Raw genomic sequence first — 25,016 nt, 5'->3', positions numbered from 1 at the left:
TGTGTTAGACCATGTTCCTGTCATCTAATAAACCTCTGTTTTACTGGCTGGCTGAGAATCACGTCTGACTGCGAAGTTGGGGTGCAGGACCCTCTGGCTTCCCCAGGAGCCCCGCCTGAGCGGACTGGCTGTGGGAAGCGCACGGAGAGGCAGAGGATGCTGAATGCTCCGAGGTCAGACCCAGGAAGGTGGAAGCTGTGTGAGCTGTGTGTCCTGCAGACAGGCTGCTCCCAGAGAGGAGACTTCCCCAGAGTCCTGCCTGGCTTCATGGGGAGCAGTTCCCGAGCATCGCCCAGGGACTCCGTGACAGTGGGGTAAGGGTGTATGATCATTGCAGAGCCCTAGAGGGCAGGTGTGTGCAGGGGTCTGGACACAGACAATGGCCGACACCCTGTTTCCTGGCCATTGATGGCCTGGCCCTTCCGCCCTGCTAGGTGAGAGCTAAAGGGTTGGAGAACAAAGGACTCAGGTGCCCTCCTGGCCTGGGACAGGGACAAAGCCCAGAGGAGGAGGGGCTGGGGGGAGTTTCAGTTGAGGGCTGGCTGGGGACGAGGAGTGAAGGGCAGACGGGGTTGTCTGGCTCACTGCCCCCCAAAATGGACCCAGCTGAGGGGTCCGGTTCTCTGCACCTACAAGCTCTGTGTTAGACCATGTTCCTGTCGTCTAATAAGGTCAGCACAGGTCAGCTGCAGGTGTCTAATTGCAGTGTAGACATACCCTGCTGGACTAGGTTACGGTGTGTCTAGCATGGGGGGCCTGGGTTCCTCCAGCCCTCTGCCAAGGGGAGCCCCGGCCTAGATTCCCCGCAGCCCGCCTGACAACACCCCCTGGAGCCACCGTTCCCGCCGGAGCCAGTCACCTCCCTTCAGGTAGGTGAGGAGTCCCGGCGCCAGGAAGATCAGCCCCAGCACGAAGCCCCCGACCCCCGTCAGCATCGGGCTCCTGGCAGAGTCAGGCTGCGCTGCTGGGAAAACAGGAGCTCGGGGGGTTCGGTCTCAGCCCGGCCTCCCGTTCCCCTTCTCACGTGCCGGCTCTCTGCCCCGGGGCGGGGTGGGGCTCTGACCCAGGCCCATTCCCCCAGGGGTGCCCCTGTGGGCTCAGGGGCTGCCCCACACCCAGAGGCTCTTACCCCAGTGCACGGTGAGGGGGCCCCGCAGGCTGATGTGCTCCACCTGCCAGGTGTAGACGTCCCCGCGCCGGGGGCTCATCTCCAGCATCACCAGGATCTGGAAGGTCCAGTCTCCGTTCTGGAGCAGCTCCGTGGACACCACCCCGGCCGTCTGCTCCTGCCCGTTCTTCAGCCACTTGATCTCGATCCCCCCGGGGTAAAACCCCGTCACGGAGCAAACCAGCAGGTCAGGATGGGGCTGGAACCCCAATCTCAGGGGGAAACTTTCACCTTGGGCTCAACTGGGGTGTCAGGGAAAGGTGGGAAAGGGCCAGAGACAGAATGGGGTCCTGCTCTCATCAGTGTGGCGCCCCCCCATACCCTGGTGTGGAGACAGGGCCTACACAGGGGGGCAGGAGCAGGAAGAGTTTGGTGGCTCAAGAAGCTTGGCTCCCAGCCCCCCTGCTCTAAACCACTAGCCCCAGCTCCCCTTCCAGAGCTGGGATAGGACCCAGGCGTCCTGGCTCCCAGCCCCCCTGCTCTAACCCACTCGCCCCAGCTCCCCTCCCAGAGCTGGGATAGGACCCAGGCGTCCTGGCTCCCAGCCCCCCTGCTCTAAACCACTAGCCCCAGCTCCCCTTCCAGAGCTGGGATAGGACCCAGGAGTCCTGGCTCCCAGCCCCCCTGCTCTAACCCACTCGCCCCAGCTCCCCTTCCAGAGCTGGGATAGGACCCAGGAGTCCTGGCTCCCAGCCCCCCTGCTCTAACCCACTCGCCCCAGCTCCCCTCCCAGAGCTGGGATAGGACCCAGGCGTCCTGGCTCCCAGCCCCCCTGCTCTAACCCACTCGCCCCAGCTCCCCTCCCAGAGCTGGGATAGGACCCAGGCGTCCTGGCTCCCAGCCCCCCTGCTCTAAACCACTATCCCCAGCTCCCCTTCCAGAGCTGGGATAGGACCCAGGCGTCCTGGCTCCCAGCCCCCCTGCTCTAACCCACTCGCCCCAGCTCCCCTCCCAGAGCTGGGATAGGACCCAGGAGTCCTGGCTCCCAGCCCCCCTGCTCTAACCCACTCACCCCAGCTCCCCTCCCAGAGCTGGGATAGGACCCAGGAGTCCTGGCTCCCAGCCCCCCTGCTCTAACCCACTCGCCCCAGCTCCCCTCCCAGAGCTGGGATAGGACCCAGGCGTCCTGGCTCCGAGCCCCCCTGCTCTAACCCACTCGCCCCAGCTCCCCTCCCAGAGCTGGGATAGGACCCAGGAGTCCTGGCTCCCAGCCCCCACTGCTGTAAGGTCTGAGGCCATGTTCTGCAGCCACATTAGCACAGCAGCAGCCAGGAGCCAAGGAGCAGGAAGTCAGGTCCTCACATTCCTTCTGAATGATGTCAAAACAATGAACTGTCAGGCGGCTGAGAAGGCTCCCGTGCTACCATCATCACCAGCTACCGAAACAGATCTTAAGATGGTTCAAGAAAATGTTGCTTGATGGCATCTGCCTGGCAGGAACTTGCGGATCAACGACTGTGAGATCTCGGCCTCTTTCTTGCTGGGCCTGTAGGGTCCCCACTTCCCTGCTGTTTATCTGCCTGGGCTCTGTCCGGTTCTGTAATTGTTCCTGTCTGCTGCATAACTAATTGGGCAAGGTTTCAATCAGCTGAGGCGGTGGGGTATGGCGGGGTAAAGAACGGTTTTGCAATACGTTAGGATTGGTCAAAGAATTATTTTGTAAGACTTTAGTATAAGGGTCGGTTAAGGTCTAGCTCAGCAGGACTCAAGTTTCACTATAGAAACTGGGGTCAAAATTGGAAGTTCTTTGCAACCAACTCCAGGACATGGCCCGAGATCAGAGCTGCCAGACCTCAACACCCTAGGGGGGTACAGGGCCTGGGACCCCCCCCACTCCGCCCCAGGCCGTGCCTCCACTCCACCCCTTCCCACTCCTGCTCTGCCCTTCCCCCACTCCACCCCAATTCAATCAACACTGGTTCTCCACTGGGAAGGTAACTCCCTTCTCTTCATGTGTCAGTAAATTTATCCCTGCCTCTGTCATTTTCACTCCATGCATCTGAAGAAGGGGGTTTTTTACACACGAAAGCTTCTGCCCAAAGAAATCTGCTCATCTTAAAGGTGCCGCCGGACTCCTGGTTATTCCAGAGACCGACTCAGAGGGCACTTACAGGATGGAGGCGGCCCAGTGTGACACAGCAAGGGTCTTCCTAATAGCTGGAGGAAAGTATAAAAGAGGGACAGGGACATCACCACTTGGCCTCTCTCCCCCATCTCAACACCTCGAAGATAGTTTAGAAGACAAAGACTTTGACTGGGGAAACTGGTCCTAGGCGGAGAAGGAAATTCCCCCTGTGTAACAAGAACAGTAAAGTGCCTGAAACAGCCAGTTAGGTGAGAAACTGCTTGATTCAAATCTTGCTTAGTCTGTAGAATTTAGACTACAAGTTGGTTTTTATTTCTTATGTAACCAACTTTGATCCCTATCTCTACTTATAATCACTTGCAATCTAGCTTTCTGTGGTTAATAAATCTGGTTTATATTTTACCTAAACCAGTGCAGTTTTGGTGGAAGTGCTCAGGGAATCTCAGCTCAGGTTAACAAGGGGTGTCGCGTGTTCACTACCCTTTGTCGAAGTGGTGGACTAATTAACGATGTTGCACTGTCCAAGGGACCCTTGAGCCATGTCAGACGGTATAGTTCTGGGGTGCAAGGCTGGGGGAATTGGCTGGTGCCTCTCTGTGTGTGATGCATGAGTGGCTCGGGGAGCATTCATGCAATTTAGCTGGGTGTAGGGCTCCATAGGCTGGGCACCTGGAGGGGTTTGCTGCTTATCACTGACCTAGCTCTGTGAGAGACAGCCCAGGCTGGAGAGTGAAGGGGGCACAGGGGTCCCACAGTTCCAGGTTGTCCCCAGGGATGGCTTGATTACAGGCCGTTAAGTACCTACAGGGGGAACGGAAATTTGATACTGGTTCTCCTCAATGTGCCAGACAAAGGCATAACATGATCCAGTGGCTGGAAGTTGAAGATAGACAGATTCAGACTGGAGATAAGGTGTAAGTGTTTAACAGGGGAAATAACCAGTGGAACAAGTTCCCTAGGGCTGTGGTGGATTCCCCACCCCGGCGATGTTTAACTCACGACTGGCTGTTTTTCTCCGAGATCTGCTCTAGGAACTATCGTGGGGCAGGTCTCTGGCCTGCGCTGTACAGGGGGTCAGACTAGATGGTCACAATGGTCCCTTCCAGCCTGGGGGTCTAGGAGTCCGAGAAGGGGGAAGCCCCTTCTGCGTCTAGGGCAGGAGCCAGAATTCAGGGACGGGGGCAGCACCGTCGTTCCCAGGACTGTCCACTGGGTGGCGCCCTCGCACCATCCGCCCAGGCCTCCCTCTGCCCAGGGTCTGTGCCCCGCGCCTGCAAGGCGGCTCTCGAGGGCCTGCATGGCTCAGGCGGAGACAGCACCAAGGGGGTTAAATTAACCTAACCCGCCTGGCGTCTCTCCTGCTTCCCTTCACGTCCTGCCCTGTCTGGGCCTGACCCCGGGCCAGCTGCGGGTGCTGGGACCCTGTGTCCCCTCCCCTCCCCACGGCACTCGGGGAAGGGGGCAGCCGAGCCCAGCTCTCCCTGGTGATGCTCCCCATGCTGCCTGGCCCTTTGGCTGGGGGTGCCCCCCGGGGTGACGGGCAGTGCCCCCTGGGGTGATGGGGTGCGGAGCTGGGCAGAGAAGTTCGCAGTCTGGGTGAGTCTCCCCAGGCCCGTCCCTTTGGAGCAGCCCTGGGGGCTGGCTGGGGCCCGGGGGCTGGGGCTCGGCTTGTGACGGTGCTGAGAACCCACCTGGCTCATTGCACGGAGCCACAGCAGCTGCCGAGCAGACATTGGGACGTCCCCTCTGGGGAAGTGCCGCAGGAAAGCCGTGCCCAGCCCTGAGCTTGGGGCTCCCTGTTCCCCTCGCAGAGCCAAAGCTGAAGGTCTAGGGACCGCGGGTAGAGGGCTGGGCGGAGGCTGTCACTGGGATGGGGAGATTGCAGCAGAGGCCAGGCAGGTGGGTCCCTGTCTCTCCCCTCTCAGAGCAGGCTGCAGGTGAGTGTCACGGCCCCAGTGACACTCACCTGCAGTGCGGTCTGAGGAAAGGGACGTCTGGCACCGGCAGGAGCTCGGCTTCCTCCATAGAGATGTGGGTGTCTATGCGGCCATCACCGAGCGGGGCCGGTGGCTCGCCGAGCAGCCAGAAGGAGGCGCTAGATAAAAGACAGGTGTCTCTGGATACATTCTGTCGATGGCGGGGGAAAGGCGAATGGCGGGAGAGGTGAGTGGAGGGTGCAACTCAACATCTTGTGTGGGTGGTGGGCAGGCAGGGGAATTGAATCCTCGATCTCGGGATCCTCAAGTGGGAGCTTCTACTGCCAACAGGGCCACCTCTGTCAGGCACTAGATGGGACTGGAGAGCCGCAGTGCCAGCGTGGGTTACATGGAGTTAATGTTGCAGGGCTCTCCACTCCATTATCCAAGCCATCAACGAAGCTATAGACTAGTACCGGACCCAGGGCTGACCCCTGGGGCCCCTGCTAAATCCACCCTCCCGCTTGGACAGCAAACTGTGAACTGCTTTCTGAGGACGGCCTCTCAAACGGTTGTGCACCCACACGACTGTCATGTCATCTAGCCCCCATTTCCCTGGTTGGCCTACGAGAACGTCCTGCCGGACTGTGTCTAAAGCCTGACTGAAATCGAGATCCATCATGTCTACTGCTTCCCGCCTGTCCACCAGGCCAGTAACCCTGTCCAAGAAGGAAATTAGGTTGGTTTGGCAAGATTTATTCTTGACAAATCCAAGCTGGCTAGTCCTTATAATTCTATTATCCCCCAGGTGCTTACTAACTGATTGCTTAATAATTTGTTCCAGCATCTGTGACGCAGCAGGGAGGGGGGAGTGTTGACCTGGGAATGTGGCAGGGGAGTTTCCCTGGGGATGGGAGACCTGAGAGCCTGTCACCTGAGCCAGGAGGGGGTTGGGGCCAGGTAACACCTCTGCCCGGGAAATGGACAAAGGCTAGAGGTGAGAGCCTGCTGGGGGGGTTGGTTTCAGTTTGGAGCTGGAACACAGGGAACCCCAAGGCTGGGGTCTAAGCTCCCTGCCCCCCAGAAGGCCTTGACTGAGGGGTCCTGGGTGTACCCACAAGCTCTGCTTGAGACTGTGTTCCTGTTGTCCAATAAACCTTCTGTTTTACTGGCTGGCTGAGAGTCACAGTGAATCCCAGGAAGAGGGGTGCAGCCCTGGACTCCCCTACACTCCGTGACAGTATCTTTCCAGGTACCAAAGTTAAGAGGACTGGTCTATAATTCCCCAGGTCCCCTTTGTTCCCGTTTATAAAGACAGGTGCTAGGTTTGCCCTTTCCCTGTCCTGTGGGACCTCACCCTACCTCCATGAGCTCTCAAAGATCATGGCTACTGGTTCTGAGATTGCTTCAGCTAGTTTCTTAAGTATCCCATGGGGAATTTCATCAGGACCTTCTGACTTGAATACATCCAACTTATCTAAATATTCTTTAGCCTGTTCTTTCCCTGTTTCGGCTTGTGTTCCTTCCCCCTTGTTGTTAATATTGTGTTGAGTATCATTAACCTATTTAGTGAAGACTGAAGCAAAATAGGCATTAAACACCTCAGCCTTCTTGATGTTGTTAGGTATTCGCTCTCCTTCCCCACGAAGTAGAGGACCTACACTTTCCTTTGTCTTTCTCTTGCTCCTAAAGTATTTAAAGAACCTCTCCTTATTGCCTTTTATGTCCCTTGCTAGGTGTAACTCATTTTGTGGCTTGGCCTTTCTGATTTTATCCCTATGTGCTTGTGCTGTTCTTTTGTGCTCCTCCTTAGCAATTTGTCCATCTTTCCACTTTCTGTAGGATTCCTTTTTGATTTCCAGGTGATTAGAGAGTTCCTGATGGAGCCATGTTGGCCTCTGTGCTGAAGTGGGAATTTTCTGTGATCTATGTTATGAACCCTAGGCCTGCCTCAGTCTCCCTTTGTACGTCACATTGATAGGGTCAGCACTGCTCCTGGACCAGCACAGGAGACAGAAGATGTGTGTGTCACCTCGCTGTCTGGCGGAATGACTATAGTCATCAGAAAAACTGGCTGAAACAGACCCAAACCAAAAGAAGGTGCAGCTAGACAAAGAGACGCCCTAGAGACCCAACAATCAAGACCAAAGAGCAGGAATCCCCAGCAGGTAGAACTGGGGACGCTGGAGAAGAAGGTGTCGGGTGACTGGAAGAAGGGGGGACTCAGGAGCTCAGCCCTGGGGAGAGCGCGAGAAAGGGAGTCCATTACAGCTTGGCTGGCTCCTCAGGGCACTGCCTTGGCCAGGGTGCATGACGGCGTCACTTCTGACCCCCTTTGCCAACCTAAGGACTTTCGAGTTCTGTAGGCCAGGGGACTGAGAAATGGTTCCCTTGTTTTGAAAAGACCCCCTGTGTTGCTCCAAATCCTCCCTGACAGCACGGAGCCCAGAACTACAGCACAAGCCTCCTTTAGGGGTCTGGCTGGGCTGGATTGGTTGCAGGGAGCCATGGCGAGAGACAGGGTTTGCTGGTGACAAAGGCCCAGTGTCAGAGTCCTGGAGGCCCCGGGCCTGCCCGTATGGAACTGTGTGGGTCCTTGAGACCCAGCACACTAAGGGATCGTTCCGGTTACAGGCTGGGCATAGACCAGACCCTGTGACTCTGTGGCAGACTCTTTCTATCTTTTCTTTCCATTGGGATAGTTTGCAGTCATGCCTTGAATACTGTCTTCTTGAGACTCTGCCAGCTCTTCTGAACTCCTTTTTTCCTTAGATTTTCTTCCTAACCTACCAGCTCTCTGACTTGGCTGAAGTCTGATTTTTTGAAGTCCACTGTCCCAGATCTGCTGCTCTCACTCCTTTCTTTCCCTAGAATCACAAAGTCTCTCATGTCATGATCACATTGGTCATGTTGCCTAGAAGTTACGCACAATTCCATAATAACACTTAAACCACTGCATTTGGAATACAATGGACTCCTAAAATATTTAATTCAATAAGGTTTCGCTTAATTCAATAAGGTTTATCCAGGACATTGCAAGATATTGTCATATCTGTCCGAGTAGGTATCCCCCAGACAGGGACAATGGGGGAATACCAAAGGTTAACAATGGTACTTTTGCCAGGATCTGTGATGATCTCCTCATGCTCTGGGGTGAAGGAAGATTGTAAAAATTGGAACTGGAACCTGGTCTCTTTGAGTCCTGCTCTGTCTCTTACTCCTTTCCCATCTCTCTCTCTCTCCCTGCTTCTCTCCAAGGTGAAAGTTTCCCCCATGAAATCGGGGTCCCAGCCCATTGCAACCTGCTGGTTTGCTCTGTGACAGGGTTTTACCCCTCAGGGATCGAGATCAAGTGGCTGAAGAATGGGCAGGAGCAGACGGCCGGGGTGGTGTCCATGGAGCTGCTCCAGAACGGAGACTGGACCTTCCAGATCCTGGTGATGCTGGAGATGAGCCCCCGGCGCGGGGACGTCTACACCTGCCAGGTGGAACACATCAGCCTGCGGGACCCCCTCACCGTGCACTGGGGTAAGAGCCTCTGGGTGTGGGGCAGCCCCTGAGCCCCGCAAAGGCATCCCTCGCTCTGTGGAGCCCCCAGGGGATGGGCCTGGGTCACAGCCCCACCCCACCCCTGCGGGCAGAGAGCGCAAGGGGAAGGAGAGGCTGAGCTCAGCCTAAACCAGCTGTGCTCTTGTTTCCACACAGGCTCTGGCTGACTCTGCCGGGGCAAGAGGCTGGCTAGGGTCGGGGGCTTCGTGCTGGGTTTGATCTTCGTGGTCCTGGGGTTGCTCGTCTACCTGAGGAATAAGAAAGATGACTGGCTCAGGGATGGGGCCGGCAGCCTCAGGAAACGAGTCCCCAGTGGGGCCACGATGCAGTGGCACTGGAGGGTTTCGCTAGAATTTTGGTTCACCACACTTTGCTTTAATTTTCCCTTCAGGCTCGAATCCAGTTTTCTAGTGACCCAGGAACTTCCTGCCCATCTCTCTGCCCATGTCCAGGAAGTGCAGGGCTAATCCCACCCTGGCTTCCCATAAACCTGAGTCAGACCCTTCAGAATCTGAGCTACAGTCGTGCCCTCCTGGCCTCCCCTCCACTTCTCCTCTCTAGTCCCACACACTCCCGGAACATCAGGGAGTTGCAGACACAGTTTGAAGTGCCTGCAGATTAGTCAGTTCCTCTCCAGTGGTGAAACAAATCCACTTCCCCTTTTAGAAATATGGAGACCAAACTCACTTGAGAAACAGACCAGAAATCGATGAACTCCTGACCCTGAATTCTGACACTTATTTATGCTACCCTCAAAGCTGCTTCCCTTTTTGCCTAAACGTGTGAAAGAAACTGTAATAACTTGCAGGTCAAAACGCTGACTGTGTGATACCCGTTTTTCCCTTACCTGCGCTCACTCACTCTCTAATTATTTTCCCAGGTGTGTTGACATGAGCAACAACGTCCCATTCACACTCACACACCACTTCCCACATTTTCCTGGGGCCTTTCGCCTTTAGAACAATCTTTCTAAAAGCACAAAAGTCTCCCCTTAAATCAAACGAAGAGACTGTGGAGGGGCTTGTGACAAAGTGGGACTGTTCTCAATGTTTTCTCTGAATAGTATGGGGGTGCCTCAGTTTCCCCTATGCAGTTCTTAAGTATCTAGGGGGTGGGGTAAGGGTGTATGATCATTGCAGAGCCCTAGAGGGCAGGTGTGTGCAGGGGTCTGGACACAGACAATGGCTGACACCCTGTTTCCTGGCACCTGATGGCCTGGCCCTTCCCCCCTGCAAGGTGAGAGCTAAAGGGTTGGAGAACAAAGGAATCCGGTGACCTCCTGGCCCGGGAAAGGGACAAAGCCCAGAGGAGGAGGGGCGGGAGAGAGTTTCAGTTTGGGGCTGGCTGGGGACATGGAGTGAAGGGCAGACAGGGTTGTCTGGCTCACTGCCCCCCATAAAGGATCTGATCCCATCCTGGAGAATGTAGAAGCTGGGAGCCCAGGAACGTACTTCTGCACTGCTGATCGAGGCCTGGTGTCCTCTGGTTGAATGTCCCTTTCTGTCATTGTCTCCTCCCTGGGCTCTCCCCACCCTCCTGCGCTGCTCCCACCTGGGGGAGTCCTCACTTTCCCTCGTGCACACGTCCCGAGTTAACGGTCTCCTGGCCCCCTGCCCAGCCCCACAGTCACTCTTGCTGATGTCGCTGCCCGTGTGGGAACCTGTCTGGGATGGCCCCAGGTCCCTGCACAGAACAATCATGCTAGCAGATACGTGACCATAGTGAACTGTGCAAAATTTCGGCAGACTCTGAGACCTCAACCTTGGGGTACAGACCAGAAAGTACAAAGCAAAGTCTAAACCCAGAAAAGAGCAGCCAGCAGGACCGGAGAGATTGAGACAGGGACACTTTCTAGCCAATGTCTCACACACAAGGAAACATGAGAAAAATATTTCCTCCGGTTGTCGAGAAACGTAAAAGTCGTCTCCTCATAAAGTGATGATGACAATGCATGTGTGACCCAGGGAGAAAGGTGACAATAGGGATTGACATGTGTCAACCTGCCACCCAGTCAGGAATGGACAGCAAGGGTAAATAGACACAAGGGATCGCACCCCAAACTCAGTGTGTGAGCCCTCCCCTGAGGGCGCTGGCTTTTCCTTACACTCGGGCAGCGCAGGGACAGCTGGTCACAGCTGTAGCTAAACATAAAAACTATGTTCTTAAAGTAGAGAACAGGCAGGTCATGTGAAGTTTAAAACACGTTTCTGTGCAGGCAGGGGTTAGGAGTCGTTTATCCTCTGGCTGGCCATTGTGTATTGTGCATCTCACAATGTAAGTCTATTTGCATAGGGACCTACCGGCTAATCCAGGCTGCGAAATCAAGAAGGGATCCCCAAATCTGCAGGAAGGAACACACAGTGGGAGGGTGTCCAGTTTATGAATAAAGCTCAATGGACTATTTAATATACCTGGGGGTGCAAAAAGACACACAGTATCCTTCACAGAGGCATGAAGTTAAGAGCGTGGCTTGTTTCCTGAGAAAGATATCACAGCCTGCCTGGCTGGAAAACACTGCTGACATTTTGGAAGAGCTAAGCTTCATTAGATACATAGAAAAGTATCTTGGTAATTAAGATTAGTCTCTAGAATGTGTGTTATGATTTTATTTTATATGTAGCCATTTTTTCTCAATAATTCTACTTGGGTCTTCTCGAATCTCTAACCTTTGTTAAATAAACTGACATTTCTTTTCACTGTGGGCAGGGCTGGGGAATGCCTGTCACTCCGCAGAGCTTGTGTTGCTGTGGCTGGTGGCTAATCTTAACCATAATCACTCGCCTCATGCCTGGTGACTCATACTTACAGGGCCCCGGGGGTGCCTTTGTGAGGTTGTGGGGGAAGCTGCAAAGAGGTCGTTTTCTGTTATAACTGCTGCACTGCCTAATACGCCAGCTCCCCAACAAACCCGCTTGCTCAGAGCTCGCTGCGGCCAGGGGGAACTAGCAGGGAAAAGGCTGGGGCCTCTAGTTCCTGTGGCCCCTGGCTGCAGGGAGCAGGATGGGCAGACCAGCAGCCTTGGGGCCGGGGACTCCCCAGACCCAGGCCCTAGTTTCCAGCAGGCGGAGGAGCCGTGCTGGGGGCTGGGTACAACACAGATTTCTTGGAAGAAAACAGGAGAGCAGATACAAGGGAGCCACTTCTCTGCTCTGGTTTAGGAATCCTTGTTCCTAGCACGCCCCTGCCAGCTTCTCTGGCTCTCTAACAGGAGTGTGGCTGGGAGGGTCACTGCCAATGTCAACCACCACTTACTGGTACCCCCGTCCGTGGAATAAAACAATCCAGACAGAGTCCTGCCTATAGTCACATTTTGCTTCCACACAGTGTGTACAGCAAGGGCATGCGATGAAAAGCCGTCAGAGCCTCCACTGCAGGGGCTGGCCGGGACGGTGTTGCAGCTACATCAGGACACCTGGGTTCTGTCCAGCTCTGCTGCAGTTTCACTGCGTGACCTCAGGCAGGTCACGTCACCTCCCCGTTTCCTTCTCTCTGGAACAGGGGTTAATGGCATTTGCCTGCTTGGCTGGTGGGTTAACTGTCAGCGCAAACCTGAAACCACATGAGGAAATGGTGAGAAGACAGAATGTGCTCAGCCCTGGTGCTAACAAGTGACCTCGCTGAAATAAACCAGCCTGTGTCGTCTTATCGTCACTCGTAATGGCCCAGGGACCGAACACGCTGGTGTGTCCCAGGAAGGTCATTTCTGTGCTGCCCCAGAGCTCAAATGTCGACCCTCAGACACACAAGACAAAATAACAAAGCCCCCTGCTGCAGAAGCAGACAAACCCCAGCAGCAGCGCTGCAGAGCACACAGGGTAGAACAACCACCGCAAAACGGTGTGAACCCGTGGCACTCACCTCGCTGCGCTCACCGGGGCCTGGGGGGCCGCTCCCCAGTCTCTCCTGCGGTCTCGCCGTGCAGGGACCCGCTGCCCCTGCTCCACAGCGGAGATACAGGGACGGCCCGTGGCCTCCTCCGGCAGGACGTGCGGGGTCTGTCTGCGGCTGCGACTGCCGGGCCTTCTTCCCTCTTTCACACGGCTCAGTGGGGGTGTCATGAAGGGGGGGTCAACCCAGGGGATTGCACCCCCTGCTGCGTGTGTCAATCGTCTGCTCACTTACTCTGGGCTGGAGGAAATAGAGGACCCTGAGGGGGGCAGGGCCCAAAACCCAGACCTGCCCTGACCCTAACAATGGGGTTGGGACGAGAGCCGGAACCCAGAGGATGAATTGGGGGAGATTCACTCTGGAAAAGCAGCGTCTGCTCCAGGGCCAAGTGGGGAAAACCAAGCCGGGGGCTCCCCCTGCACAGTGAGGTCCCTCCGCCCCCAGGACAGCCGCACCCCACATAGGGTTCCAAACACCAGGCAACGATTTTCATCCAGAACCAACCGGGGATGGTCATTGCATGTCACTGTTACCATGAGACCAGCGTGAGGCAGCCCAGCACTGAGGAGCAACCCTACAATAACAAACCAGCTTATCAACAGCAATCCTACAATAACAAGCCAGCATGTCTACACACCCATCACTCCCGAGCAACCCTACAATAACAAACCAGCCTGTCCACAGCCCAGCGCTCCCCAGCAACCCTACAATAACAAAGCACAAAGTCCACAGACCAAGAAGTCAGGGTGACTGTGATGTTGCACTCCATATGTTTATGGAAATATGCTTATGAGTGTGAATATGACGTAACTGGAATATGTTTTGTGCAAAAGGTCTCTTGTAAGGTATCATAACAAAGGTTATAAACTAGGGAATATATTCCTCCTATTTGTATGCATGTATCATTCTTGTATCTGAAGCTAGAACTATGAAGTATAACTCTGAGGTCCTGTTGTAATTATGCAACGCGTGGGCCATTAATGGAGGTTTAGAATCTTGATGGCTCCCACTGACTAGGACAATTGGTTGTAAATGGTTTATTTACCTGCAAGCCTTCCTGTGGAGGTGTGGGCCAACCCAGGAAGAATGGAGACGAGGGGTCTCACAGTGACATGTGACCATGTCGCCTGGTACTGGAATCCATCTTAAGTCTGGTACTTTTCCATTTAGAACGAGGGGTGGGGACCCAGAGAGACAAAAGATTCCTGCCGTGGCCAAAGCTATAAAAGGGGATGGAGCAAGACAAAAGGGGGGGCCAGTCATGAGAAAACCCCTGCTTACCACCAGAGATGTCTGCTGGATCAAACAAAGACTGTACTGGGGAAAGGATCGGGCCCAGACGAGGAAGGAGTCTAGTCTGTGAAAAAGCTCATTGGAACAGCTCTGAAGGCGAGATATCACCCGTAATCAGTTTCTTAATGTATTAGGCTTAGACTTGCCTGTTTTGTTTTATTTTGATTTGTGACTTACTCTGTTCTCTCTGTTATTACTCGAAACCACTTAAATCCTACTTTTTATACTAATAAAATCACCGTTATTTATTTATAAACCCAGGGTACGTGATGAACACCTGGGGGAGCAAATCGCTGGACATCGCTCTCTGTCAGTGTTGTAGAGGACGGGCAATTCCTGCGTTTACCTTGTCTGAGCTTTATACAGGGTAAGACGGAGTCCTTTGGGGTTTGGACCCCACGGGGAGCTGGGGGTCTGGGTGCTGGAGACAGGGTACCTGCTGACCCCACTGGGAGCTGGGGGTCTGGGTCCCGGAGACAGGGGACCTGCTGACCCCACTGGGAGCTGGGGGTCTGGGTGCCGGAGACGGGGGACCTGCTGACCCCACTGGGAGCTGGGGGTCTGGGTGATGGAGACAGGGGACCTGCTGACCCCACGGGGAGCTGGGGGTCTGGGTGCCGGAGACGGGGGACCTGCTGACCTCACTGGGAGCTGGGGGTCTGGGTGCCGGAGACAGGGACCTGCTGACCCCACGGGGAGCTGGGGGTCTGGGTGCCGGAGACAGGGACCTGCTGACCCCACGGGGAGCTGGGGGTCTGGGTGCCGGAGACGGGGGACCTGCTGACCCCACTGGGAGCTGGGGGTCTGGGTGCTGGAGACAGGGGACCTGCTGACCCCACGGGGAGCTGGGGGTCTGGGTGCCGGAGACGGGGGACCTGCTGACCTCACTGGGAGCTGGGGGTCTGGGTGCCGGAGACAGGGACCTGCTGACCCCATGGGGAGCTGGGGGTCTGGGTGCCGGAGACAGGGACCTGCTGACCCCACGGGGAGCTGGGGGTCTGGGTGCCGGAGACGGGGGACCTGCTGACCCCACTGGGAGCTGGGGGTCTGGGTGCCGGAGACAGGGACCTGCTGACCCCACGGGGAGCTGGGGGTCTGGGTGCCGGAGACGGGGGACCTGCTGACCCCACTGGGAGCTGGGGGTCTGGGTGCTGGAGACAGGGGACCTGCTCACCCCACGGGGAGCTGGGGGTCTGGGTCCCGGAGACAGGGGACCTGCTCACCCCACGGGGAGCTGGGGGTCTGGGTGCTGGAGACAGGGGACCTGCTCACCCCACGGGGAGCTGGGGGTCTGGGTGCCGGAGACGGGGGACCTGCTGACCCCACGGGGAGCTGGGGGTCTGGGTGCCGGAGACGGGGGACCTGCTGACCCCACTGGGAGCTGGGGGTCTGGGTGCCGGAGACGGGGGACCTGCTGACCCCACTGGGAGCTGGGGGTCTGGGTGCCGGAGACGGGGGACCTGCTGACCCCACGGGGAGCTGGGGGTCTGGGTGCCGGAGACAGGGACCTGCTGACCCCACTGGGAGCTGGGGGTCTGGGTGCCGGAGACGGGGGACCTGCTGACCCCACTGGGAGCTGGGGGTCTGGGTGCCGGAGACGGGGGACCTGCTGACCCCACGGGGAGCTGGGGGTCTGGGTGCCGGAGACAGGGACCTGCTGACCCCACTGGGAGCTGGGGGTCTGGGTGCCAGAGACAGGGACCTGCTGACCCCACGGGGAGCTGGGGGTCTGGGTGCCGGAGACGGGGGACCTGCTGACCCCACGGGGAGCTGGGGGTCTGGGTGCCAGAGACAGGGACCTGCTGACCCCACGGGGAGCTGGGGGTCTGGGTGCTGGTTTTCTGTGACCTCGGCAGCTTTGGGGCGGGTTCAGCCCCTGGGTCTGTGTTGGCAGCCGGCTGGCGTGCCTGGCTCTACCAGGCAGGGTCTGGGTCCCCCGCGGGCAGGGGAAACGGGCTCAGAGGTACGTTCAGCAGGTCAGGTGACCGTCCCAAGGGGGTCTCTGTGACGCACCCCGTCACAGGGACATTTGCTGGGGTCCCCTCAGGTGGCAGCTGCCCCCTCAGGTGACAGTTGGCCCCTCCCCCTCCTGCCCCTCAGGTGACAGTTGCCCCCTCCCCCTCCTGCCCCTCAGGTGGCAGTTGGCCCCTCCCCCATCACACTCTCGGGGGCTGTTGACGCCTCCTGCCGCATCTCCGCCCTTTTCCCGCCTTTTTCCCTCACTCGCTAGAACTGCCTCCCGGCGGACTCTGCCCGGCAACTAGTGATGCTGAGAGGCAGCAGCACCTTCTGATTGGCCGGTCCACCAGCCTGGGAGAAAGGGAGGGGCCCGGGGGCCTGGGAGGAGAAGAGAGGAGAATGGGGCACAGAGTGGGAGGGGCTAAAGGAAGGGAGGGGGAAGGACTTTTGGGAGGGGGACATCGGGGCGGGGGAGGGGATGTTGGCATGGAGGGGGCTGGTGAGGGGGGCTCTGCCCCTGTCATTCAGGTTCAGCCAGAGGTGCCATTTAGGGGCCGGGGACTCCTGTGCCCCCCCCCGAGTTTGGTAGAGGGGGGTCCCCTCGGGGCCCACGTCTTCGCCCCCTCACCGCAGTATCTGCGAGTGTCTGAGCTGCGTCCCCTCCCAGCCCCTCGGGGAGCTCGGCCCGGGCGGCTCTCCCCCTTGTGCCGGGGGCCCTGCGGCCCGCGCAGGCGAAGGGCCGGGTTTGCAGAGCGGTTTCCGCGCCGGGCGGGATTCCCAGCGGCGCCCAGGAGGTCAGGCTCCTCGTCAGCCCCGCGAGATGCCGAGCGGCGTCCTGGGGGGCTCCGTCCCCAAGGCGCCGGCCTGCCGGCAGACCGGGCGGGCGCGGGGGTAGCCGGACGAAGCCAGCTGCCTCCGGGCCACCTGTCTCACGGCGGGGAGCCAAACCCGGCCGGCCACCTCTGGGAGACCGGTTGGGAAGGAGGCCGCGGCAGCCCGGAGCCCAGCTCTGAGGTGGATTGAATTGTCTTTCGCTCTATGGGAAGGAGATACAGCGCTCCGGTCGGCTGCTTTCTAAGTTGTTATCTGTTTCAGGTGCCTCGGGAGCCCCGGGAATCACAGTTAAAATTTGTTTCCCCCCCACACCAAAACCTGAACTGGTGCCCCTAGGTTCAGCCCGGCTGCCCCCCAGCGGGAGGAGCCAGCCCCAGCCCCACAGTGCAGGACCACCCCTGCGGGGTGAGTGGGGGCAGGCTCGCTCCCCCAGCCCAAGCCTACCCTCTGCGCCGGGGCAGGTTTGGGGTGCCGTACCGGGGCTGAGGGTGCTGCTGTGGGCGGAGCCCGTGGGCGGGGTGAGGAGCAGGATGCTGGCCACGAATCTGAGCCCTGGGCACCTGCCTAGTCTGCCTGTGGGTGAATCTGGCTCTGAGTGGGGGGGCGCTGTCCACGGGCAGCCAGGGCTGGCCCCATCGCCCCAGGGCGGTGCTAGGGGCTGGGCTGCAGGGAGCGGGGCGGGGGGCAGCAGGGGGCTGTCCCCGGGCAGTCAGGGCTGGCCCCATCGCCCCAGGGCGGTGCTAGGGGCTGGGCTGCAGGGAGCGGGGCGGGGGGCAGCAGGGGGCTCTCCCCGGGCAGTCAGGGCTGGCCCCATCGCCCCAGGGCGGCGCTAGGGGCTGGGCTGCAGGGAGCAGGGCCGGGGCAGCAAGGGGCTCTCCCCGGGCAGACAGGGCTGGCCCCATTGCCCCAGGGCGGTGCTAGGGGCTGGGCTGCAGGGAGCGGGGCGGGGGGCAGCAGGGGGCTCTCCCCAGGCAGTCAGGGCTGGCCCCATTGCCCCAGGGCGGTGCTAGGGGCTGGGCTGCAGGGAGCCGGGCGGGGGGCAGCAGGGGGCTCTCCCCAGGCAGTCAGGGCTGGCCCCATTGCCCCAGGGCAGCGCTAGGGGCTGGGCTGCAGGGAGCGGGGTGGGGGGCAGCAGGGGGCTCTCCCCAGGCAGTCAGGGCTGGCCCCATTGCCCCAGGGCGGTGCTAGGGGCTGGGCTGCAGGGAGCCGGGCGGGGGGCAGCAAGGGGCTCTCCCCGGGCAGCCAGGGCTGGCCCCATTGCCCCAGGGCAGCGCTAGGGGCTGGGCTGCAGGGAGCGGGGTGGGGGGCAGGAGGGGCTCTCCCCAGGCAGTCAGGGCTGGCCCCATTGCCCCAGGGCGGTACTGGGGGGCCGTGCTGCAGGGAGTGGGGCAGGGGGCAGCAGGGGGCTCTCCCCAGGCAGTCAGGGCTGGCCCCATTGCCCCAGGGCGGTGCTAGGGGCTGGGCTGCAGGGAGCGGGGCGGGGGGCAGCAGGGGGCTCTCCCCGGGCAGACAGGGCTGGCCCCATTGCCCCAGGGCGGCGCTAGGGGCTGGGCTGCAGGGAGCAGGGTGGGGGGCAGCAGGGGGCTCTCCCCGGGCAGCCAGGGCTGGCCCCATTGCCCCAGGGCGGCGCTAGGGGCTGGGCTGGGAGCAGTGGTACCCCAGGCTGGAGGAGATGGAGGGGGCGTCACACACACTGACCTGGGGACAGGGTCTGGTTCTGATCTTGCGGTCGGGGATCCCCCTCCCGCGCTGCCTCCGCTCCCCGACTCCCTCTGCCCTGATTGGCTTGGGGCTGGCAGCTGCGGGGACGCAGCTGAGCAGAGACAGACAAAGAGAGAAGTGGGCAAAGAGGCGTGTGCCCTGGGGCAGAACCGAGAGCATGTGAGTGACTCTGGGCCCCTCATCTCGCTGCCCTGACGCCCGCCTGAGCCTGGCTCCCCCTTCCCCTGCCAGGATGCTGCTCCCTCTGCTGCTCCTCCCCTGGGCATGGGGGGCCCGGGCTGGTAAGTGGGGACCCCTCCCCCACCGTTTTTGCAGCTGGGAGGTGGGGATGGTGTAATCCCAAGGCTAGGGTAGGGCAGCACCATGCTGGGCTAGTGACCCTTGCTGGGGGAGTAGAAGGAGTGGGGAGGTGGGTTAGGTTCAGCAGGGAGATCCTGTCGCGAAGGACTTAAGGAGACCGAGACTCATTCAGCTCTCTCCCCACCTGCTTTGTCCTCCACTTGTTTCCTGCCCCCTCCCCCAGCCTCCCCTCCTCTCCCCACAGCGTCTATCACCCTGCGGCTGCTCCAGATCAATGTCTTCCACAACGCCAGCTCCACGGACATGGAGGGGATGGCCCTGCTGGGCGACCTGGAGACCCACTCCATGGACTGCAGCGCCTGCCAGATCCGCTTCCTGCAGCCCTGGGCCCAGCGGGGCCTGACCCCGAAGCAGTGGCAGAACCTGGAGCTGCTGATCCATCGCTACCTGTTTGACTTCAACCGTACTGTGACCAGAATAGCTCAGCAGCAGGGAATGGGCTGTGAGTACAGAGCGGGGTGCTGGGAACTGACACACTCACCACAGCCACTGAGTGTGTCCCTGGGGGCAAGACAGCCAGTCCCTGGCCCGTAGGCTGTTTGGAGCCGGCGTCCCTCAGAGGGGAAACACCCGTACCCCATTCTCCACCCCAGAGTCAGCCAGCCAGGTCTGGGGCCAGATTGTAGCTTGAACTTCCTAGAGGGGAAAGGCCCCGCGTCCCACTCCCTGAGCCGAGGCTCCGGGTCTTTCCTGATGTGTAGCCTGACCCTTTGAAAAGCAGGTCATTTGGGCAGGGATCTGTATCTCAGGAACCCCGTGACCAAGGGACCCCAAATTTGCACCACAAACTCTGCCTCAGGCCCCAATATAATGTAGCGATTTTCGAGCCAATCTGACTATGCACATGAAAAATCAGCTTTAAACAAAAACTTCAACGTGCCCTGAATTCCAGCCAGGGCTGCCCCACAATCCCACCGCTGTCGTGAGGCCAAAGGTCCTCATAGTACCTGACAAGTCTATTCCCCCCTCCCATCCCTCACGCTGCCTCTCTATTTCTGACCCTTACCCCTGCCCCCCAGGGACCTCGGGACGCCCGTCCTCATCCCCCTGCCCTCCCTGCTCCAGACCCCTTTGTTACCCAGGTCTCTGTCAGCTGCGAGTTCCACCCCAACGGCACCTCTAGGGGATTCTATGAGGCCGCGGTGAACGGCGAGGACTTCATCAGCTTCGACGCGGATGCAGGCACCTGGGTCGCTAGGCAGGGGGACAAGCTGGCGCTCTACACCCGGGACCTTCTTAACCACGAGAGGAGCACGGCCATCACGCTTCAGTTTCTCCTGCGAGCAACCTGTATCAATGAGCTCAAGAGCTTTGTCCAGTATGGGAACGAGTCTCTGGAGAGGCAAGGTGAGGCTGGACACCACTCGCTGCCATGCGACCACCTCTGGGGTAGGACGTGGGGGCTGTTTATACAGGGATCCCTGGTCCAGCACTGAGAAGAAGTCGCCTTTGGGGTCAGGTGTGGGAGCTGTTTATACAGGGATCCCTCACCTTGGACTGATATGCAGCCACCTCTGGGGTGGGGCACGGGGGCTGTTTATCCAGGGACCCCTTGCCTGGTGTACAAATGCAGCTATAGTTGGGGTGGAGCATAGTAGCCGTTTCATAGCCGCACTGCACAGCCGTTTAGGACAGGAAGTGAAGGGGGATTCCCTCACCACTGGTAACTGCAGGGGGCAGAATTGTGGTCTGGCCAGGACAGCGGCGAACGCCTGACCCCGGGGGATGGAGCTGGGCTTGGCGAGTGAGTCCCTGAGGCTCAGACTGAATCGTCCCTCTCCCCCACCCCGTCTCTCTCCCCCTGTCTCAGAGCGGCCGGTCGCCGTGGTGTTTGCCCGAGCGCCTCCCCCAGCCGGGACCCCCGTGCCGTTACTGCTGGTTTGCCGGGTCACCGGTTTCTACCCCCGGCCCGTCCGCGTGGCCTGGCTGCAGGACGGGGAGGAGGTGGCGCCGAGCGGGCGGCTGAACTCCAGCGGGATCCTGCCCAACGCGGACCTCACCTACCAGCTGCGCAGCTCCCTGGCCGTGGAGCCGGGCGACGGGCACAGCTACGCCTGCCGGGTGGAGCACAGCAGCCTGGGGGGCCAGAGCCTGCTGATCCCCTGGGGTAGGGGCACGTCCCCAGGGTTGGGGGTGCGGTCGTGGTCTCTGGGGCTTTTCCTGCACGTCCTGAGTGGGACGGGGGTGGGTCCAGGCAGCGGGATTGGGGCACAGGGAGGCAGAGGGGTGAGTGAGGGTTGGGGGGATGGACCAGGGGGAGCAGGATGGAGGAGCTGAGGGGGACGGGACAGGACTGGGATGGAGGGAGGCAGAGGGGTGAGTGAGGGTTGGGGGGATGGACCAGGGGGAGCAGGATGGAGGAGCTGAGGGGGACGGGACAGGACTGGGATGGAGGGAGGCAGAGGGGTGAGTGAGGGTTGTGGGGATGGACCAGGGGGAGCAGGATGGAGGAGCTGAGGGGGATGGGACAGGACTGGGATGGAGGGAGGCAGCAGTGGCGGCTGAGGAGAGCGCGAATGGGACGGGGTGCAGAGAGCTGTGTAGAGTGGGGCAGAGGAGGTGCGGAGAGCAGAGCTGGGGAGGGCCTGTGGGGTATGTGGAAAAAGACATGGGTATGGTGGGGATTGGACAGAGGGGAGCAGAACTGGATTGGGGGGAAGCAGGGGGTGGGACTGTGGGAGAAAATAGGGGGACTGTGGGGGAGGCTGAGCGAACAGTGCTGGGGTGTGGGGCTGAGGGCAGTGGGTTGGGGTGGGGTGTCACGGAGTCCCCGGGCGATGCTCTGGAACTGCTCCCTACAAAGCCAGGCAGGACTCTGGGGGAGTCTCCTTCCTGTGAGCAGCCTGTCTGCAGGACACACAGCTCACCCGGCTTCCACCTTCCTGGGTCTGACCCCGGAGCCTCCAGCCTCCTCTGCCCCTCCGTGCGCTTCCCACAGCGACGCCACGCAGGCGGGGTCCTGGGGGGGCCAGAGGGTCCTGCCCCCCAACTCTGCAGTCAGACGTGACTCTCAGCCAGCCAGTAAAACAGAAGGTTTATTAGATGACAGGAACATGGTCTAACACAGAGCTTGTAGGTGCAGAGAACAGGACCCCTCAGCCGGGTCCATTTTGGGGGGCAGTGAGCCAACCAGCCAGCCCCAAACTGAAACTCCCTACAGCCCCCCTTCTCTGGGCTTTGTCCCTTTCCCGGGCCAGGAGGTCACGGGATTCCTTTGTTCTCCAACCCTTTACCTCTCACCTTGCAGGGGGGAAGGGCCAAGGCCATCAGTTGCCAGGAAACAGGGTGTCGGCCATTCTCTGTGTCCAGACCCCTGCCCACACCTGCCCTCTAGGGCTCTGCAAGGATCATACACCCTTACCCCACCCCCTAGATACTTAAGAATTGCCTAGGGGAAACTGAGGCACCCCCATACTATTCAGAGGAAACATTAAGAACAGTCCCACTTCGTCACATGGGGGGAGCAGGGGGAGACTGCAGGAGAGGCGGAGGGACCAGGGCCCATACTCCTGTCCCCGTTCCCAGCATAGCACCCCCTGTTTTACAGAGCAGAGCAGGGGCTGGGGCCCCGGCCTGGCCGTGGGCATCACCCTGGGGGTTCTGGCTGTAGCCGCCGTGGCCGTGGTGCTGTGGAGGAGCAGACGCAGGTGAGTCCTCTCCCTCTCTGGGGTGGGGGTGGGACCGTTACACCCCATAACCCATCCCCTCTGCTCTCTCCTTCCAGGGGCTACCAGGACGTTAGACCAGGGGAGTCCAGGGCCTGAGGGCGGCACCGGCCCAGGTGTGGGCATTGACCCATCTCCTGGGGACATGGACCTTGGGGCTGGATCCGTGCCCGGCTCCAGAGCTGAGGGCCCCAAGGGCAGGACTGGATCGGGGTGTCACAGAGTGTGGGGGAGTCCGGGCCCTGCACCCCCCTTCCTGGGATTCACTGTGACTCTCAGCCAGCCAGTAAAATGGAAGGTTTATTGGACAACAGGAACAAACAGAGCTGTGGGTACAACCAGGACCCCTCAGTCAAGTCCTTCTGGGGGAGCAGGGAGCTTAGACCCCAGCCCTGGGGTTCCCTGTGTTCCTCCACCCAGCCCCAAACTGAAACCAACCCCCACCCAGCAGGCTCCCTCCTGCAGCCTCTGTCCACATTCCCGGGCAGAGGTGTTACCTCCCCCTCCCCCTCCTGGCTCAGGTGACAGGCTCTCAGGTCTCCCACCCCCAGTGAAACTCCCCTGCCACATTCCCAGGTCAACACTCCCCCCTCCTTGCTGCGTCACGGGTAGCAAGTGGGTTGCCCATGGGACATAGGCCAGCTACCCACAGGGAGCCCTGACAACACTACGCCCCACAGGGCGCCCGGGAGGCAGCTGGCTGGGCTGGGCTGAGAGCTCCTGGGGACAGGGCCCCTCCAGAGCTGGGTGTGAGGGACCCGGGCTCCAGGGGTAGGTTCTGTGTTTTTGTTCTGCGTCTGGGCAGCAGCGAGCCCAAGGGGGTCGTGGGCACGACCAGGCTCCTCGGCCCTGCGGTAATATAGCAATAATAATAGTCCTGGCGGGGGGGGGGAAGAGAGGGAGGCTAGCGAGTGTGGACGTAGCGCAGCCAGGAGGGGTTTATCCCCAGTGTGGGGACAGCGCCTCCCCGCACAGCCCTCGCCTGGTCCACACATGCCCTGCTCTGCAGAATGACTGTGTGCACATGGGGGGCTTGGCGACACAGCGGTGTGCTGGGGTGTGGGGTCACACCTCTGACCCCCAGAGCTCTGTGTGTGTCCCGGGGGTGGTGTCACACCTTACCTGCAGAGCTCTGCTGGGATAAGCATTAAGTGTAGACCAGGCCACAGGCAGGGTTCAGGGGGACCATCCATGGGAGACTGGGACGTGGGCCCATTACTCTCCAGGGGGCTCCAGCTCTAATGCAGCCCCAGGGTGGGGGGACTGGCAGCTCAGTGGGGTGAGGAATGGGACACGCGGCCTTTCCCATTAGGGTGCACTGCCTCCAATCCAGCCCCAGGGCAGGGGAGGGGCTGGGCTGGCTGAAGGAGGTGGGCAATGGGGCACGGGGCCTTTACCCTCCTGCGGTGCCAGCTCCGCTCTGATGTTAGTGACCAGAATTCCTCCCCACGGGGCCTGGTCTGTGCCCTTAATATGTAGCGTTGCTCCGTGTCCCCTGCCCAAACCCGGCCTCCCCCAATGGCACCACCTTCCCCCTTCCGTCTAACGCGCTGGATGTTCACACTGCGCACGTCAGGATGGGATGGGAGGTGGAGGGTGGGACGGAGTGGGAATTTTCTGTAATATTTTGTATGAATACTGTATGTGCCTCAGTTTCCCCTATATGGTGCATTGTTCGCTAGGTGGGGGAAATGGCTGTTTACTCTTTGCAGAGGCCCAGCGAGGCAGGTGTGGCTGATGCCCGGCTGTCTCGGCTTTGGGGCCCAGGTTCATGTAGCAAAGCCAAACACGGCAACATTTGCCACCTAGCACCCAGCAAATGATCCTGATCGTGTCGACTTCCTGCCTCTCAGCAAGGGAGCTGCGCCCCATTCCCCGGCCAAGAGCATGGCCTGAGGAGGGACCAGGTGGGGGGTGAGCTCACCCGGGAACTAGAGACAAAGAGGGGAACAGGGGACAAAGAGGCCCAGAGCGGGAGCCAAGGGGTCCACACAGCTTGGCTGGGGCTGGGAGACCCCCCAAAGGAACTCAGCTGTACCCCAGGTGTCTGTGCTGGCCTGAGGGCTTCCTATGCCGTGTGCTAGTCACCTAATAAACCCACCTGCTTTGACAAGGCTGCCTGAGTCCCTGCACATTCTGGGGGGGCCATCGCCCCCTTTGGGGTACACATCTCTCGGAGGTGTCCAGCCCAGGAGGACTCCCTGAAGGACGCTCACAGAGTGAGGCCGGGGTGCTCACGGCTCCGAGGTTTGACCCAAGGGGGCAGGGAAGCCACGTGGCTCCCCTGACGGCAGAGTGGGACCCGGGGGGCGAGGGGGGGTCTGACACTCCAAACGGGTCCCCCCAGACCCAGGTCCAAGGCTGGGCCAAGGCACCAAACCTGGGGAGCTGTGACAGGGCCCTTTGGGGGGTTGGGACTCAGAACTTCTGCCAGCCCCGAACCTTCCACTGGGAATAATTCACACAGACCCATCCGCCCAATCCCCCCAGACACACGTCCTCCCCCGCCCCCAGCAGAAAGGGGTTTGGGCACCAGGCCCTGGGGAAGGGGCTGGAGCGCCCCAGGTCCTTTGCCC

General features: G+C 59.8%; 2 protein-coding genes across 3 annotated transcripts; both read left to right on the top strand.

The window, feature by feature from the left end:
* Positions 1-5,387: 5,387 nt before the first annotated feature.
* LOC102933301 (HLA class II histocompatibility antigen, DP beta 1 chain) lies at positions 5,388-9,591 on the top strand. Its single transcript, XM_043527626.1, has 3 exons — positions 5,388-5,417; positions 8,371-8,698; positions 8,876-9,591. The coding sequence occupies exons 1-3, from the start codon at positions 5,388-5,390 to the stop codon at positions 8,884-8,886; spliced, it is 369 nt and encodes a 122-aa protein (XP_043383561.1). The 3' UTR covers positions 8,887-9,591.
* Positions 9,592-18,538: 8,947 nt separating this feature from the next.
* LOC119567607 (antigen-presenting glycoprotein CD1d-like) lies at positions 18,539-24,556 on the top strand. 2 transcript variants are annotated; one of them, XM_037914135.2, is made up of 6 exons: positions 18,539-18,696; positions 18,939-19,217; positions 19,841-20,122; positions 20,586-20,882; positions 22,323-22,422; positions 22,500-24,556. In XM_037914135.2, exons 1-6 carry the CDS (start codon positions 18,648-18,650, stop codon positions 22,537-22,539), a joined length of 1,047 nt encoding a protein of 348 aa, XP_037770063.1. In that variant the 5' UTR covers positions 18,539-18,647; the 3' UTR covers positions 22,540-24,556. The 2 variants fall into 2 exon arrangements, with proteins under 2 accessions (XP_037770063.1, XP_043383854.1); XM_043527919.1 differs by having other exon boundaries at positions 18,585-18,696; positions 18,960-19,217; positions 22,500-22,777.
* The last annotated feature ends 460 nt before the right edge of the window (positions 24,557-25,016 follow it).

This window comes from Chelonia mydas, chromosome 14 (assembly GCF_015237465.2).
Source record: "Chelonia mydas isolate rCheMyd1 chromosome 14, rCheMyd1.pri.v2, whole genome shotgun sequence".
Lineage (NCBI taxonomy): Eukaryota > Metazoa > Chordata > Testudines > Cheloniidae > Chelonia > Chelonia mydas.
This window is presented reverse-complemented; position numbering and strand designations above follow the sequence as displayed.

Bases quoted from the DNA above. Each gene is read 5' to 3' on its own strand.
- LOC102933301 (XM_043527626.1), top strand. From the start codon at position 5,388: ATGGCGGGGGAAAGGCGAATGGCGGGAGAG. The intron at 5,418-8,370 runs GTGAGTGGAGGG...GGTCTCTTTGAG, and splicing joins AAAGGCGAATGGCGGGAGAG to TCCTGCTCTGTCTCTTACTC.
- LOC119567607 (XM_037914135.2), top strand. From the start codon at position 18,648: ATGCTGCTCCCTCTGCTGCTCCTCCCCTGGGCATGGGGGGCCCGGGCT. The intron at 19,218-19,840 runs GTGAGTACAGAG...TCCCTGCTCCAG, and splicing joins TCAGCAGCAGGGAATGGGCT to ACCCCTTTGTTACCCAGGTC. The intron at 20,123-20,585 runs GTGAGGCTGGAC...CCCCTGTCTCAG, and splicing joins CGAGTCTCTGGAGAGGCAAG to AGCGGCCGGTCGCCGTGGTG.